Raw genomic sequence first — 18,475 nt, 5'->3', positions numbered from 1 at the left:
TTTTAGCAATAACATTAATTACGGACACATCTGATACTTCTGCCCATATACATGTCAGAAAGGCCAATACATGTACATAAACTTAGATCACACGTCAAAATTAAGCGTTGAAAATAATAAAACTCACCAATATTACATGCTATAGATAATGACATTTTGACAAATTGAATTTGATACACTATGGGAAATGAACGTACATGTCAAACCCAGAGGCTGTTTAATTGATTTTAATTTTCAACTCAACTTCCGAGTTTTACGCGTATGGATAGGCGTTTCTTAAGCGTTAACGTCACAAGACGTTGAGACATTAAGCGTTACACATCATAGGTGGGCCCATACTATTAAAGGGGTCCGTCTTCAGTTTTTGTTTATTTACAGTTTAACACAAAGACTAAAAGGATCGTGAAAACTTAACAACCTCAGCATAATATTATCATTTAATAAATAAAAAGTTTGAAACAAAAAAGTGAGAAAAAAACAAGGACAAAAACACAATGTGGATTCTTGCATTATCTATAGGTAAGTACCATTTTATTACTTTTTAAAAAGGTATTTTATTATCCTTGTTGAAGTAAACTTTTCTTCAATATTTAGAAATTTAATTTCTCAAAATGTACAATAAATGAAAGAAGGGGGAAAATAATATAACTAGGACTTACATGCATACTGATAATTTAAGAAATTGGTAACACATTTTAGTTGATGTGAAATATTTATATTCCATATATCTATGTTAACCATATAAAACATTTTCTAGGAAATTAGCTGAACCCGCTTTTCTTACAAATATGGAAAACGAGATTATGTTTAAAAGAATCACAAGCTATTTTCAGCCATATCTTTATTCATGTGTTTATATTTAATTAATTCTACTGTCTATTCTACTGTCAAACCCTTTTAGTTTTCATATGTTTGGTATAAAAATTGGTTAAACAAGTTGAATAGAGTAAATGTAAGTAAAATAGAGAAAAAAGTATCGAATATCTGACAAACATAAATGAAGCCAGTTGAATGTCATACGACTATTTAAACTAGTGAGATTTGTAAAAAGATAAGAAAGATAATGATAGAATAGTTAAAATAAAAAAGACTTTCGGGACTGTGGTACGATTTTCATATTTCGTCCATTGCTGGACTGTATTTCCAATATGGCGTCGAGAGGAAATGACGTATTTCACCGATGTCATATCACGTGATCGCCAGAGGATTTATTTTATTTCCTCAAAACCTTGTTATAAAATCGCAAGGTATTGCGAATCGATTGAATTCTGAGTCATTAAAATTAGTCATTCATTGATTTTATTTTTACTCTTAAATAAAATTAAATAGGATCTGCAAGATACACATTCACGTGCTATTTTTTTTTACTTGTAATGTCCAAGAATAATAATGCTGTTTATTATGAAAACGATATTGGAATGTCTATATATTCCCCCTAAACTGTTGTTGTTGTTGGTGTTGATGATGATGATGATGATGATGATGATGATGATGATGATGATGATAACGTTGAAAATTGATGATGAACATTTCTGCATTATCATTTTGCCCCTTAGAGCTGCATTATATTACTGCTATTCTATATGTGATAAATGATGAACATATACAATAAATACTATTCCTCCCATCTTCAGCTTTAACAGCAACCCTCCCCATCCATGCCCAGCAACAAAGCAGGTGCGTGCAGTTGTTTGATGCTGGCTTCCGGCAGTGTTTCCGGGACCTGGGCGGTTTTGAGCTTGACATCGTCTTCTCCCTAGTAACCAACGAGACTTCCAGTCGTCTGCCACCAAACCTCGCTCCACAGAAACAGAACCTCATACAAATGCTTTGCGCGTAAGTCCCATCTCCGGAAGTGATTCCTAATACAAAGTAATAATTAGAAAACAAGTTAATGGTTTTGTTATCTTTGATATGGATTTGAATAGCGGTTAGTGCTGCTGCTGCTGCTGTTGTTTTTGGTGCTTCTGTTGATGATAAAGGGTGAAACTATTTAATAAGCTGCAGGTGTTGTTTATTTCACCTATGATATTAGTTTATGTAATAGAGAAAAAGGACTGATAATTAGACCGATATACGCATATCATTTACACGAGTTTGATAACATTATAATTTGCGTCAAAACTTGACTTTAAACTATATCCGTATTACAGTAACCGGCAGCAAGTCGGCCAGTGTATAGGCCCTCTGGTGACCAAAACGGATCCCAGCTGCCAGCAGACGGATATTGGTATGATGGACGGCACCGTCAACTCCATGGTCTCAGGACTGGCGAACATTTGCGGAGCCCGTATGTACACACTTTGCTGTATCATATACGTCCATGCATTGCCATCCTTAATTTGATTCGGTTACTCAACACTGCTTTCAAGGAATCTCTTTAAGAAAGGAGCAAAAATGGCATTGGCTCAGACTTCCACGTGTGCAAAACCTAAACCCATCATAACCAACTTTGTTACTTCCCTTGATCCAGGAAACAAAACTGTTACAATTACGTCTTGTTAGCTCCATTGTAAATAAAAACAAAACTACAAGGTCGACAATATTTTTATTTTTTTTCTATTCAGAGCTTCTCTGTTTATTTGCTCAATATAACCCCTTTATAAGGAGCTTAGGGGATTTATATACGTGCTAATTATATAAATTCAAATTATTACCTCCCTTTATATAGCGAACGATGGATCCAAGTGTATGAAGAACTTCGACACTGGTTTCCGGTCTTGCCTCAACAAGCAGAGTATCAACCCGGACAACTTCTTCCTTCTACTCGCCGACCAGCCACTTCCGGCCGGAGTCAACAAGGACCAGCTCAAGCAACTGTCCTGCAGGTTAGTAGAACCGATAAAAAAAAGCCTCACCAATCATAATTTCAGATTGATTTAATTGAATTGAATCAACGGCAGCATTAGCCCGAACCTATATATTTAACCATTTGGAGTCTATAGAACAAGATGTATATTGTTAAAAAAGTGTCACATATATCATTTAAGATTTGTTTTATTTTTACGCATGCCCATTCTTATGAATAGTTTTATTTCGAGTTCGCTTAGTTGATCTACGCGTCAAATTAACCAATATAAATTCTTAATCTATAAAACGCACTTGCTCTGCAATTTACAGTCAGACGACCCGACAAAACATGTTGAAGTGCTCTACAGACATCCTGACCTCCATTCAGACGGACTGTAAGCCACAGGAAACCATCATGGTGGGAACTACACTCCAGAATATGATGGGCGCTTTCGAGGGCGTCTGTAAGTAGATATACTTAAGTTTGGTAGATGTACAAATATATTAAACCTATTCAATGCTAGAGGGCATAAACATTGTTGTCCACTTATCCACTAACAATTTTAATCAAACGAGGCTGCTATTTACATACTTTGTGTATATTTGTAATGTTTTCCATGGATCTCGTGTGAAGAGTGTACAAACTAATTCTTAGAGCAGTCTGTAACAGGCCCAAATCGCCGAACATTTCGTCTCTGTAATGACGCGATCCTTCAAAACGCGACAACAGTTTTTGAATATTTGTATTCAGATATTTGCACAAAGTAAACTTCTTTCAATTTTGGCTTATTCTTAATATAAAAGTTCTTGTTCGTAATGACTATGTAAAATATCTTTCTTATGTATAATCTGGGAGGTTCGGTTTCGTAATAACTATGTTAAAAAACATTTGTTTTATGTTACCAATCTTTATCTTACGTTTAAGGTTCCGGAAAGCCAATCAATCCCGACCAGTGCATGGCAGCGTTCGAGGAAGGCATGAACACGTGCGCCACTAAGACTCTGAACATGGATATGAAACTTATCCTCATGGTTCTACAAGGACAGACTCTTCCGGCTGGACAGGACAAGGCAACCATGAAAAAGACCATCTGCAGGTATGTTAAATTTTCGTAACAGTGAGTTGTCTCTTAATATGTATGACCTTAGATTAAGCACTTATTTAGATTTACTAGATATACGCCGAAACACCAAAGTCTCCAACATATTTGTCTATTTTTCTATCGGTTCAACATGTTCTCAAATGCATATCACATGACTTTCAAAAACGTTTATTTTTCTGTACCTATCTTGTTAACCTAGGTGTTTCCTCAGTTTTATTATTCAAAAGGACCAGCTTTAGCCTTGATCAAGGAAGTGTGACAGACACACAGACAACTTCAGTATAATAATTGTCGTTTGGTATCATAAACACGCTTGTGACTTTCTGCCCCATTTAGCAAATGGAAAATTTTGGAAACCTGTGGAAAGAATCTCGTCGCAAAGGACACGGATATATGTGGAAGGTCTCAGATACTCATGGTCGAAGCTTCGTTTGCTAATCTCATGATTACAACTGCGTCTTATTGTGGTGATACTTGTAAGTTGAGTGTTGCCTCCCCTGGTTTGTGGCGCGGTCAGCTGATTGGTTAGTTTCAGTCAGTGACCCGGATTGTAGTTACCTCCCTTGCTTGGAACAGTATTTGTAATTGGACAAGGCAAATTGTAGGAAGTTAAATTCATTGTTTAATCAACGAATCAATTAACAATCAGCCGTTCAAATTTTATTGTAATTTTATAAGTTAAACAGCTGAAACTCTATTTTCTATAATAGTTTGGTGTATTTTTTTAAGTTGTACATTTCTGAATTTGCCCGTCCAACCTCTGATACTGCTCCATATTGGATTTAACTGTTAAAATAATAAATAAAACTAACACCACATGTGACCTTTTAGTAAATGGAAGACGTTGGAGGTTTGTGGAAAGGACGTTATAATTAATGCCGGTTGTGCCAGGCAACAGTTGCTAGGTGTAGAAGCCAGCTTTGCCAACATGGTCATTACCGTGGCAACCTCGTGTGGTGACAAATGTAAGAAACGGGTGTTATGATATACGACTTTTGGCACTTTTTATTTTCATTTTTACAGCAAAAGGTGAAATGATGTACAGTTTTATCTTGAGGAATAGATGTATTTAACGTAACTTTAGGGAGACGGACAAAATTCCCCACGTTCAAAATCTATGTGTATCTGCCAGCTGTTGTCCGTGTTTTAATAATAGATTCTCATTAGCATAACTCAGTTTAAAAAAAAAAGTTTAAACAAAAAAATAATAAGGTGTCTTAGTGCGTCCTTTTAAATGCATATAGTAAATTGTCTGTCCTTTTAAATACTTGTGGGCGTATGGAATGTTCTCCATCACCCGTGTACATATTTCTACAGATTTATATACACCCACAACCTGGCTGGCCTCGTATATTGTTTATATAAGTCTAGCTAGATTTTCGAACACATTCATATTATATTCAGCAATACATCTTTTCGACAATCGCGTTTAATAAATTTGAAAATAAATCTAAAAAAATCTGGTAACAATTTTAAAAACTGCTTTATATTTGACCATGGATAATCAAAGTAAAATTATAATACACTATTGTGGTAATGTGTATGGCTTTAAAGTTTTTGGATTAATGTATGTTTATTTTAAGACAAACTGAAATGGGTTTTTAATATTTGATATTCATAAAACAACAAAATAGTGCATGTTAAAAACGAATTAAGTCAACAGTCCAACTCCACATATGCTTGTAACATTATGGTTATGGTGTTTTGTTTTCAGATATTCTATCACAAAATTACTTATCACAGTTTATTTTTTAATTTAATCCATGCACTTAAACATAGAACTGCTTGACATAATTGATTCTAATTTAATGCTAACATAAATACACTGATTTTATTTTTCTTATATTTAATTACTATACCATGTTAATTATTTTGTGCATCAGTTTTGATCTCGTTTCATGCTTAAGAAAGTAACTCAGATTTCATTCTATAACAATCGTCACAAAGTATTTCCCTCAAATCTATAGGAACTTTCGTTACATTGGATTTCAGTTGGTAATGACACATTTTCCTGTTTACACACAATTGCCATAGTCGTATGTATTACACACACAACATTTTGTCTACATCAAACTGTCATACACGTTATATAACTGTTTCCCCTCTCCTTCCCAACAGCCCTACCCGGTGCCTGCCTGCTCACCCTCCAGAAGTCGTTCGGTGAATGTTTCGGCAAGGTCGGGCTCTCACCAGAAATCTACTTGTCCAACAGCTCCGACCACGCTGGGGCACTGATTGGCGCCAACACTGCCGAGGCCAAGGAATACTGCAAGTAAGAACATTAGAACTTCTTCAGCTTGTAAGATTAATGTCATGGTAAAGATGTCCATTCCTCTAACCTATACATCAGATGTTCTAAACAGTCGGAGCTTCCGATGGAATTGTTTTTATTGATCTGAATGAAAGCTTTTATCAAATGTTCTATAAAATCGGAGCTCCCGAACGATAAATGATTTTAATTGAACTGAATGAAAACCTTAATCAAACGTTCTGAGAAGTTGAAGCCCTCGAAGAATTATTGTTTTTTTTATTGAACTGAATGCAAACATTTAACTATATTTGACAACTTCCGTTTTGCAGCAAGAAACAGGATCTGTTTACATGCATGAACGAGGTGATCCACAAATGCCCCGGCGCCGAACAGACTCTTTCTTTGACTGGTTTCGACCTTCACGGCATGGAGAGAGCAGTTGGCATCCTCTGCCACGACATCCCTGGTAAGTGGTGGAAGTTCTAGTAAGATCACTTAAGTCGTCTTATTTCACATGTTATTGGTCACTGTCAACGAACTTGAACACTCATCACTGCGCAGAACGACTTCGGTCTTTTCCGTAATAGTAGTCGTTTATTTACGCCATTTCCGGAAACTGTCGATCTTGCCGACATGCTGGTTTTCAATCCGGACCATTCAAGACTTTTTCGAAAACATCGTGCTGTTTAAGTTGACAGATCAATGGTTATGTGGACCGTGAATACAAACAACACCATAATAAGCATTACACGCACCAACAAAATAATTACACTACTTTCATATGTTTAAGTTTAAATGTGACAATACCTGATAAAGTGACATGCAGTCAATTGAATATAACGTTTGAACGGTTAAGACTAATTTTTGGATAAATGTTGACCAATCAATTAGCATTTCGGCTATCTTTGACCAAACGGAAGATTAAGCCAGTAATTTACCATTGGCTGATGTACTGGTGTACATTTTGAGAGGCCCCGAGGATGTGTCTCTTTAGGGGGTGAGATCCACGACTTCTTACCTTTCAATACTTGTTTTTTCCAGACTACCTGGCCGGCCTAGACTGTTTCAAATCCCCTACCGAAAAGGCGAAGCAGTGTATGGAGGATATGACGATGGCGATCACGGACCTGTCCACCAAACAGATCACACAGCAGCTCAATATGGAAGTCTTCTTCGAGGATTTCTGCAGGTGAGTTGAATGAAAAACAGAGTTATCACAAGGAAACGAAAGGTCTTTAATGCTTTAAAAGTCAAGGTAATAAAATTGTCATATTTTAAAGTGTCAAACAAATTTTGAACAACTGATTCTTTTAAATTGTATGGACACACCCTTAAATACAATGTTAACAACCAATTTCTTTTCTCCGCAGTGCACGTGTAAAGCATGTTGCTTGTGACGGAAGTGCGTGGCCCTCGTGCGATACCCAAGCCGTCTCCCTCAAGAACGAGTTCGAATGTCAACTTATCCCATCCCGATGCTACAACTCCCACAAGGATAACATCGACACAATCTGCCCAAATACAGGTAGGCGGCGCTTATCAGTAGCTGTTTGGTATGGTGTTCCAAGTTGCTCAAGAACAACAAGCTGCAGCTGTAAATGTATAGCTGTTGTTGTATTTGAGCTTTATCTTTTTAGATATAGCTGTATATTTTGGCGCCAAACGCTTAGCAACAGCTGTATGTTTTATATAGCTGTAGTAACACTTTGGAATACAACAACAGCTATGAATTAAATCTGTAAAAAGACAGATGTAGCTGTATTCAGCAGGTCAATGCTTTCATATTAAGCTTTTTGAACCACTTGGTACGCCACAGCTTGGCGGGGCTTACCACGCAAGTTAGGGGTTATATTTGGCTTGTATTAGATAAAAGAGCACCCATATCGCTTCACACAACGCATTTAACTCTTATTTATAACACTCTACTTAGTGCAATATTCTTATCTCTGATACCGTGTATACAAATGTATTTATAGGGAAACATGATTTCTAGAATATTATGGAATATATTTCAAATTAATGTCTTTCAGTAGCAATCTTTGAAAAGAATATTACCGAATATTGAAAATTGCTTATTATTTCAATTAAAATCAGATTATGGCGATCAACCGTTTATTCAAGAATGCAGGCTCTCACCATTAATATTTCATACTATATATTCGAATATTTAATTAGATGCACATGAATGTAAATAACATTTTATACAGATTCGTACATTTCTATTTCTCGCACATGCTTTATTGCTTCCAACATATTCATTAATTGCTTGTATGCCAACACAAATTTGCAGAGTTTGATCCAAATGGTAAAGCTATCCTTCTTGCATGGTTATTTATATCATTTTGTTCCGTATATATATTTCTTACATGTATTTTTGTCTTTGTATATCCTGAAACAAACACTTTTATATAATTTTCTATTTATTTATTATTTCAGTCTATTTTTCCACAATGAAACAAACACTTTTATATTAATTTCTGTTTATTTCTGATTTTCTGTCTGTTTTTCCAAATGAAACAAACACTTTTATTATCATGTCTATTAAGTCATGCTTCTCAGTCCATTTTTCATATAAATGGATCTTAAATTGTTTCATACTCAAAATACTTCATTACTTTTTTATTTTTTATATATTATATAAACTTTAGTTGTGTGAATACGATGATTTGTTATACTATTTTTTTTCAAACGTTTACTTGTTTGTTTCTACTGTTTTCTTCACACATAAGCAACATTTATAACATAAAACAAAGAATAGTATTTTGTGTTGCATTTGTTTGCTTTGGTAAATTAAAGAATAAAACACGATAAAAGGTCTTCTAAAAGTCATAATTTTATAAATTAATAATGAAATAATGCAAATATGTTATAAAACATTTATAATTCGTCATTCCTCAAAATAGAATTATGCCTGGTTTACTACAATCATACTTTTAAATACAGTTTCATGGTAATGGTTTACATATTTTTCATTCTATTTCGCATGCAATTTATGTATTATTTATTCGTTCATATGTTTTATTTACAAAAACATGCACATTCACATAGTGTGTCTTCGTTAAAAAATGAAATATGGCCTTTTAATTGATGTTTTATATATTAAAACTTATTATTATATTTAAAACCGTTCAAATGTTGCTACAATTCTTAAATACTACAATTTTGAAAATATTCACACCTCCATCTTTCTTTCAGATCACGTGATTCCTGGAACGGAAGTTGAAGGTGTCCCAGAATGCGTGCGCAACATTCACGAATCAATGAACTCGTGTTTTACAAAGTTCAACATGAAGCCCGATATGTTCCTGGTCAACATTACCCACGACAGAAGAAACTTCATGGGAGACATGCCTATGGCCAAATCTCTTTGCCAGTGAGTTTCTAAAATCATGTAAAGTCAAAACTCTATTATGTCGAAGTCCTTGAGACCACGGAATACACTTCGAGACAAAGAATATTCGAATGCACCATCAGATTTATTGCTATCGTGTGTATTCGCTTGGCGACCACGTGTTCTTGTCTTTGTCGTGAAGTTGATTGTCTTTCATTTTTCGGAAAAGTCATAAAAATACAATTATCTTTCCTTCATGAATATATGTGTAATACCACTTAACATGAAAAAGAAACTACTTATGTTTTAAAACATTTATGTTTGATTTGAACTCAAGTGTTATATTCTATCATAGAGAGCCATGCAATAATTATCAACCAAATTACAATATACATGCACAATGTATGAATACATGTTTTAAAATCACCTTTTTGTCTGCAGGTCGAAGGGCGCAGTATTCCAGTGTATGAGGGACGTCTTAAGTCAGTGTAACCTGGCCGAGGCCGTGTTGTCTTACTGGGGTCATCAACAATCCTCCGTTGAAGAAGCCGTCAACGTCATCTGCAACGACCTTCAGAGTATGTACACGTATATTTCCACCAAGAATGATTATTTGAAACATGAAACTAAGGATTAGATTAAGATTAACATCCAAGCGTTTTGATTGGAATGTTAGAACAATAGACTCAATGAGCCATGTCGAAGGATATCGATTATGATTATAATAAGTATGTTTATATTGAGTATAGCCCCTAAACAGCCCCTAATCCATCCATAAATAGGTGTCGTCATTATATAACCACTGCAATTAATCCTTACAGTGTATGGTAAGGGCCAGCAGTGTTTCTCCAGCGGCAACGCCCAGACCCAGCAGTGTATCTCCAACACAGAGTCCAAGATGATGGACCTAGCTGACAAACAGGTGCAGAAGAAGCTCTCCCCAGACGCCTACTTCCGGGACTTCTGCTCGTGAGTAACATTCAGATACCACATCATTAGACGAGTTTCATTCTTATTAGTCGGCAATACATAATGCAGGCTTTTCTAAGCCCTGTAGGGGTCCTATGCCCCGTAGGGTCCCTTAGTCCTGTATGGCTCTAAATAGCTTTATTTACAATCCTCAAACATATTACTATTTAGCTATTTCAAGTCGTAAGTCTTAGGTCTCGCGTACTGAAAACTGTTTTAAGTAAACACATACTATTATTTAGCCTGTGAGTTCAACTATTGTTTATACTGCCCTCATTAATTCAGTATGTCGTGTTTAACTTACAGAAAATCTTAAACATCACTTTCAAATCCCCTTCTCCTCTCTGCAGAATCTCTATGGAGCAGCTTCGTTGTGACCTGAACGGCTGGAAGACCTCGTGCGCCAAGGACGTCGTGGGTCTCAAGACCGAGTTCGAGTGCTCCCTCGTCCAGAAACATTGCAAGAACCTCCAGGTCCGCAACTTCAACGAGATGTGTAACGAGGCCACTTACGCCACGGCGCTCCGGGCTTCCGGTGGTGGTGGTGGCGGTAATGGCGGCGGTGGCGGCAGCGGAACTGCTGGAGGTGCAGGAGGTCAGACTGGTCCCGGGGGTGTCGCATCCGCCACTTCCGCTTCTGTATTTGCTGTTTTGACTGGCGTTTTGGCTTCACTAGTGCTTCTTTTGTAAAAATTTGAGAACAATAATGTATGATTTATAAACTCTTCGTTTTTGTGAATTGTTTTTGTCAGTGTATAAAATAGAAAATGATAATTCTGTGAGTACATGTGTCGAAAATTGCTATGTGTATTTGTAACTGTATATTATCTTAATGCACGAACACGTTCAGTTCGTTTTAAACAGTTCAAGAATCATACAACAACGACCAATGTTGAATTTTTAGCTGAGGCATTTATTTATTAAAAGTTATTTATTGACTGAGACAACTTTCACTGGTCAAGCTGGCCTTGGCGGTTTATTTATTTAAATATCATATTTCCAAATCAGGGGATAATGTAACTAATTAGGATATTGCAGAACCGGAAGTGGTTTGTAACTTTAAGAGGCATGATGGCTGTTAAAAGCGTTTCACTATTCTAAAATAGTTAGACTACGAGAAATCCAGATGAAGCGTTTGATTAAAACCACCAATTTTCCCCGTGAGATTGAATGTATATTACATTGAACTTCAGTTTTATCAAATTACAAACATTTCTAACAACTTTAGTTACTGTGATGTTAAAATTCAGCGAAACTCGCAAATAACCCTTTTAGTATCAAGTTTCATTGTTTGTTTTCCTTGATCCAGGAATTGTTAATACAGATTTTGTATCATTTTTTATAACTTAAAAAAAATCAATTCAATTTGGAGTAATTTATTTAAATTCACTTCAAAACGTTCTGTTTTTTAAACAAAAGCAATGGTCAACCCATATTTTCATAAACTATTGGAAACAAAAACAAAAACAGTCGGACCTCTGACGTTACTATAAACCTGAACTGATTCGTATTTTGATTTATGTGTTATGTGAAAATTTAAAACAATAAATATATATAATTATAACAAATTTAAAAAGTTAAAAAAAAATATTATTGTTTTTCTTTAGTTTACAACGAAGATGAAAGTAAGTTTTAGGTGTTAAAAAAGGAATGCCGAATTATTATAGATCAAGAGAAATTCCAATGCGTGTACTTTTTTGTGAATACGAAATTTATTTTATGCTTTCATATGTTGTTATATTTTGTAAATTGTAAATTTAACCATGTTTTAAGAATAAAGACAAATAAAAAACACTTGTTTTTGTTATATTTGTTTGTAGATTATAGCCTTCTGTTTTAGCCAATGGAATCGCTTGTCGGCCTTTACAGCCTTTTATAAATACTATGCTTACCTCTTTACATCTAGAGACATGACGTCATCATTTGGATACACGCCTACATTCGGAACACCTCGGACATAGATAATACAGAATTTTAAAAGTAGTCAAACATGGCGCTGCCGATATTGAAAACGTATAGTATTTGAATCAGATTTCAAGTTTTGACAATGCGTATTGTGTAACTTAGCCAAAATCATTAATTTCATTAGATTAATTGGTCTACTACGTTTAATTTTAATTGCGTTTATCATGGACAGCCTCATGATCTGTTTGTATATATTGAAGCGTATTCACTTTATCTATCCCGAAGCATTCCGGAGATTTCCGAGTTGTTAAGAATGCCACGCCAGCTAAAACACGTTTTAATTTAACTCAGAACATATTGTGTAAAATCCTTATGACTGAGAAGGGTCCACTTGCTTCATTCTTCCTAACGGATCCGTCCCAAAAATGAGTTGATTTGGGTTGCATAGAGACCCCAGTTTATTTTGGTATCATGTGGAAGAGTTTTGCGTGCAAAAAAATACAAGAAATACCAAAACTTACACAACAAATTTGGGCAATTAGAGATTAGTTGAAAAAGAAAGGGATGGGGTGGCCTAGTGGTGCAGGTATACGTCTACCACCCAATATTTTGTAGGTTCGATCCCCAACAGGGTTTGCTTCATTATTTGGCAATCAAAGATTGCAAAATATGGCATTTAGTTAAAATAAAAGGGATGGGAGTCATCTAGTCGTTCACAAAGGCAATAATATTTAACATTAAGATTAATGGAGCTATCAAAACACTAGCTCATTTGTGAGTTGAATTCCTTTACATTAAAATTTTGTGTCCGCCATTTTCAGATAGGCTGGTAAGACCAATTACATTATGCCCACTGCAGCAGGGGGAAACTACCCAGAGTTGCGAACGATATTCGTCTTTCATTTTTTCTCTCCCCTGTACTGATCAGCGAATAGCATAACGAGAACATATTGCGCCGTAGCATTAACTCTCACTCACGAACAATTAGAATGATATTTAAGCCTGAATCAACTTCAGCATTAGCAACAACATCTTACTACTGCTGCAACAACTACTGCTACTGCTAATGCTACTAGTTCTACTACTACTACTATTACTTCTACTACTACTACTGCTACTGCTACTGCTACTGTTACTGCTACTGCTACTGCTACTACTACTACTACTACTACTACTACTACTACTACTACGACTACGACTACTACTACTACTACTACTACTACTACTACTACTACTACTACTACGACTACTACTACTACTACTACTACTACTACTACTACTACTACTACGACTACTACTACGACTACGACTACGACTACTACTACTACTACTACTACTACTACTACTACTACTACTACTACTACTACTACTACTACTACTACTACTACGACTACGACTACTACTACTACTACGACTTCTACTGCTACTGCTACTGCTACTACTACTACTACTACTACTACTACGACTACTACTACTACTACTACTACTACTACTACTACTACTACTACGACTACTACGACTACGACTACTACGACTACTACTACTACTACTACTACTACTACTACTACTACTACTACTACTACTACTACTACTACGACTACTACGACTACGACTACTACAACTACTACTACTACTACTACTACTACTACTACTACTACTACTACGACTACTACTACTACTACTACTACTACTACTACTACGACTACTACTACTACTACTACGACTACGACTACTACTACTACTACTACTACTACTACTACTACTACTACTACTACTACTACTACTACTACTACTACTACTACGACTACTACGACTACTACTACTACTACTACGACTACTACTACTACTACTACTACTACTACTACTACTACTACTACGACTACGACTACGACTACTACTACTACTACTACTACTACTACTACTACTACTACTACTACTACTACTACTACTACTACTACTACGACTACGACTACTACTACTACTACGACTTCTACTGCTACTGCTACTGCTACTACTACTACTACTACTACTACTACTACTACGACTACTACTACGACTACGACTACGACTACGACTACGACTACGACTACGACTACTACTACTACTACGTTCGTAGAATACAACTTGGTATTAAAAAATAATTGTAGTCATTAAACGTGTCATTTTAAGAACTGAGTTCAAAAGCGAAGTGTATTGTTGCTTCAATCATTAAGATTCCTAAGATTAAAGTTCTTCAGCTTAATTGCCCCAACACACCCACCCCTTAAAAAGAAATGAGTCCCAGGAAAGTGTTACGTTGCATAAATCATTAAAATTCCAAAGATTAAAGTCCTAAGGCTTAATTGCCCCTCCCTCAAATCGTCGAAGTTTACTTTTTATGTTAATCAGAGTAGAAAGTAATAAATACGTTCAAATTGTACCGTTTCGGACTTTAATTTGTAAAGATCTCAAGGCGAATACCCCCACCACCTCTATTCAAACTGTTTAAACTATTTAAATTTTGGTTCTGATGTATGGGCGAATGTCAAAAATGTGCCCCTATGTTACGCCTCTCTAACGTTTATTCCCGGCACAAGGAAAAATTTGATGCATCATGATAGCATCAAGTCGGCGCAATGAAATTGGAAGAAAAACGTGCATGCAGATAACCAAAAATGGTAATTATTTCAATGTTAATATTTTGTTTTATGTTGGGTGCACATATGCTCGAAGGACATTATGGTTTATAATATTGTTACAATAGTTTAAGCCCGGAATTATAGATATTTTGTTTTTTTAAAACTAAATTATAACAAAAATATACATACGTTTCTTCGGAATAAATAGAGTCAATGGTCTAATACATAGATTTCAATAGCATGAAATTCACCTTTTATTTGTACCGGCATGTTATGTGAATTCCTTGCTTTATATTTTGTATAAGTTTTTGTAACACATTTCACTCATATGTGTATATAGAACGGGGATAAAAAATACTATACATCAAGAGGTTATTATCTGGAGTTCATTCTTTCGAATGTCATTTGTAAAATAAACAATTAAGCTCAAGGTGATTTTTTCAAACCTCGGCATTTTTGCTGTCACCAAGGGAGATTACTGCCTAGGAGGTTTACAAACATAAAGGATATTGTAATAGTACCGTGTAACCTTCATCTATTTTGGCGGAAGTTGATATCAATTGGAACACCTCGGCCTGTATCTATCTCGGAGATGGCCGAGTTGTTATGATTGAGTTGGTATTTAAAGTCAAAATTTTCAAAATGATAAGCAGGGTTATCATAATTTAAGGTTTCATTAGCAATTAAAGTGTACAGTTTTATAAAACATACTAAACTTCATATTTTATCATGCAACGTGGAAACTATTGAAAGCATTTTTTTTTTGTTTAAAAAATTATGAACTAGTCCCTACGTTGGAATATTTCTTAAGTAACATCAAAAAGTACTGGCAATTTAGGAGACATGAAACACATTTTTTCGTCCGCAAATCTCTTGAAACAGTAAGAAGTTTTGTCGACATTCTACGAATTAATAATCTAAAATGTGTTTACGTATCACTATTACTTTAGGTAATAGCTGAGGGACCCGGTAGTGTTTTGCTAATAAATAAAACGTGTAATGGGTTTGTTATGTAGTTACTGATTAAAGTGCTCGATATGTGGTAATAAAATCGGATCTACTACCAAATGCCTTTAACCAATTTACATCAAGTGCATCAAGTCATGCCTTTTTAATGTGGCTGTGCATATATCAAAACGTGTCTATGCCATTAGCTTGTCTACATCTAGCGTCTATTCAAGTATTGTTTTTACCGGAAGGCGATTCAATTAATATTGCCTTTTAATATTCACTAAAACATATCACAACATTAAATCAATGCTATTGTCACACCATTACTTGTCATCTGGTATGCTTTTTGTTTAATACTTGCAATATTCTTATTGAATAATGCACCAGTTAATTGTAACCACGCCCCCGCCTCCCCCCTCCAGTACCGAGGAATAGCGGGGACTTTGACTTTCAGTCCAACCAATCCCAGGTAAAATCCCTGCTCGGCGGAGTCAAACTTTCTGGTAAGGTCAACGCCAAATGCACCTGCACCCCGGGGACATCCTAGGTTAGGCCCATTCGCCGCTATTTTAGGCGCGAAAACAAAACCATCACATTCGCGCGACACTGCGGGGCCACCTGAAAGGTAAAAAAGGGCCTATTCCCCCACCGCTTTTCCAGGTTTACTTCCGGACCTGGAGGGGACAAGGTTACAATTGACTGGTGCATAAGCTAATACAAAATTGACTAGAAAGTCGTGTGTGACATACTTTTCACTTTAAAGCAGGAAACATATGAATTAGGGAATCGACAATAATATTCTTTCCTTACCATTCAATTCTGCATGCGTAACACACCTTTTGTCTATGAAGAGCAGGTCGGACATGTGTTGGAAGAGGGTGATGCATACCCTACCATAAATGTACCTTTACCTATCTCAATACCCCCACCCTGTACTCAGGCACCACAATGAACACTGAACATAGGTCATACGTCATTTTATTGGGTTCACATTAAAGAACAAGGGTAGCGGGAACCAGATAACTTACTCCCTGTGAAATATGCACCAAAAACATAATATGACTAACAATTTCATCAGTGTGCTCGGAAAAAGGGCCTTGCCCGAGTGCCAGAATAGATGAACTCAAAACGACACTTATCCCACCAACTCGAAATATCCAGTATGGTACACGTAAACGATGTTGTAAACTTCGTTGTATTTAATTAATATACTGGCATTAAAAGAGACGTGGAACACATTTGTCCGTCCGCAAATTTCCTGAAACATTTAGTAGTCTTGTAAACATTCTATAAGATATAATCTTTAATGTGTTGTTGTAGCAATATTGCCTAAGATAATAGCTGTGGGCCCGTTAGGTTTTTGCTAATTAATAAAACGAGTAATGGGTATTCTATGTAATTACTGATTAAGGAGCTCGATATGTCGTAATTAAATCCGATTTACTATCAAAAGCTTTTAACCAATTTTCATGAAGTGCATCAAGTCATGTCTTTTTAATGTGGTTGTACATATATCGAAACGTGTCTAATGCCATTAAAATGTCTACATCTAGAATCTTCTCCATTATTGTAACTACCAGAAGGGCTTTTTAATTATCACGGCCTTTTAAAATTCATTAAAAGCATATCACAACATTAAATCAATGATATTGTCACAACATTACTTGCCATCTTGTATGATTTTTATGTACATCTAATATTCTAATTGAATACTATAATACAACTTTGACTAGAAAGTTGCGAGTGACATACCTCTCACTTAAATGCGGAAAACGAATAAATTAGAGAATCCACAATTATTTCTTTTCCTTACTATTAAATCCTGAATGCAAAACTCAAAATTTGACATTACGGGGCATGTCGGGCACCTGTGCATGGAGGGTGATGCATACCCGACAAGAATGTGCCTTTACATCAAGTGTCCACCCCTAACCGGGCAACACCATGCACACAGAACATTCGTGATACATCTTCATATTGGGTTAAATGTAAACCTGGGGTAAATAATTCTTCCACTGTCATAACACTAATCATTACACTGGCGGCTGTTTCTTGTCCTTGTTTATTTATGAAGCTCCGCGGGGACAAACTGCTGGCAAAATCCAATTCAAATCCCCCCCGCACCCCGGGGACAGTCTAGTTAATTGGGAGAGAATCAGGACGAGGCGTAATCTTTTTTTAAATATCTCTCGAGATCTCGTTATACTCCGGGAAAAGCTTGGCTAAAACGAGGACAAATCCCGTTTAAAGGACGGATATTTCCCGGCACATAGCGACGGCCCATTCTGCGTTATTTCCTGCGCAAAAACAAAACCTCCGCACTCACTCGGCACTGCGGGGCCACCTGGAAGGTTAAAACACAGCCCGTTTGCACCGCTATTCCCGGTATACCCCGTACCCGGACCTTGGGCGGGGAGCGTGGTTACAGTTGACTGGTGCTTTAAGCAGAACGGAAACAATGTACACGATTAGAATCTTTGCGTACAATTTCACGTACACGTAAGCCTCTCCTATGGTTCATAAATGTACATTGCACTTTGCAAGGTTAAAGAGGTTT

The 18,475-nt window shown here is 36.1% G+C and overlaps 1 protein-coding gene across 1 annotated transcript; it reads left to right on the top strand.

Moving 5' to 3' along the window:
• The first annotated feature begins 312 nt into the window (after positions 1 to 312).
• On the top strand, positions 313 to 12,211 carry LOC128203600 (uncharacterized). The gene is made up of 15 exons (XM_052905087.1): positions 313 to 519; positions 1,635 to 1,836; positions 2,154 to 2,290; positions 2,672 to 2,828; positions 3,121 to 3,254; positions 3,716 to 3,887; positions 4,725 to 4,858; positions 6,012 to 6,165; positions 6,474 to 6,610; positions 7,186 to 7,333; positions 7,515 to 7,669; positions 9,340 to 9,517; positions 9,917 to 10,053; positions 10,297 to 10,444; positions 10,795 to 12,211. The coding sequence occupies exons 1-15, from the start codon at positions 495 to 497 to the stop codon at positions 11,132 to 11,134; spliced, it is 2,358 nt and encodes a 785-aa protein (XP_052761047.1). The 5' UTR covers positions 313 to 494; the 3' UTR covers positions 11,135 to 12,211.
• Positions 12,212 to 18,475: the final 6,264 nt, after the last annotated feature.

The sequence above is a fragment of the Mya arenaria genome, chromosome 9 (genome assembly GCF_026914265.1).
Source record: "Mya arenaria isolate MELC-2E11 chromosome 9, ASM2691426v1".
In the NCBI taxonomy this organism is placed as follows: Eukaryota; Metazoa; Mollusca; class Bivalvia; order Myida; family Myidae; genus Mya; species Mya arenaria.
This window is presented reverse-complemented; position numbering and strand designations above follow the sequence as displayed.

Bases quoted from the DNA above. Each gene is read 5' to 3' on its own strand.
- LOC128203600 (XM_052905087.1), top strand. From the start codon at position 495: ATGTGGATTCTTGCATTATCTATAG. The intron at 6,611-7,185 runs GTAAGTGGTGGA...TGTTTTTTCCAG, and splicing joins CCTCTGCCACGACATCCCTG to ACTACCTGGCCGGCCTAGAC. The intron at 7,334-7,514 runs GTGAGTTGAATG...TTTTCTCCGCAG, and splicing joins TTCTTCGAGGATTTCTGCAG to TGCACGTGTAAAGCATGTTG.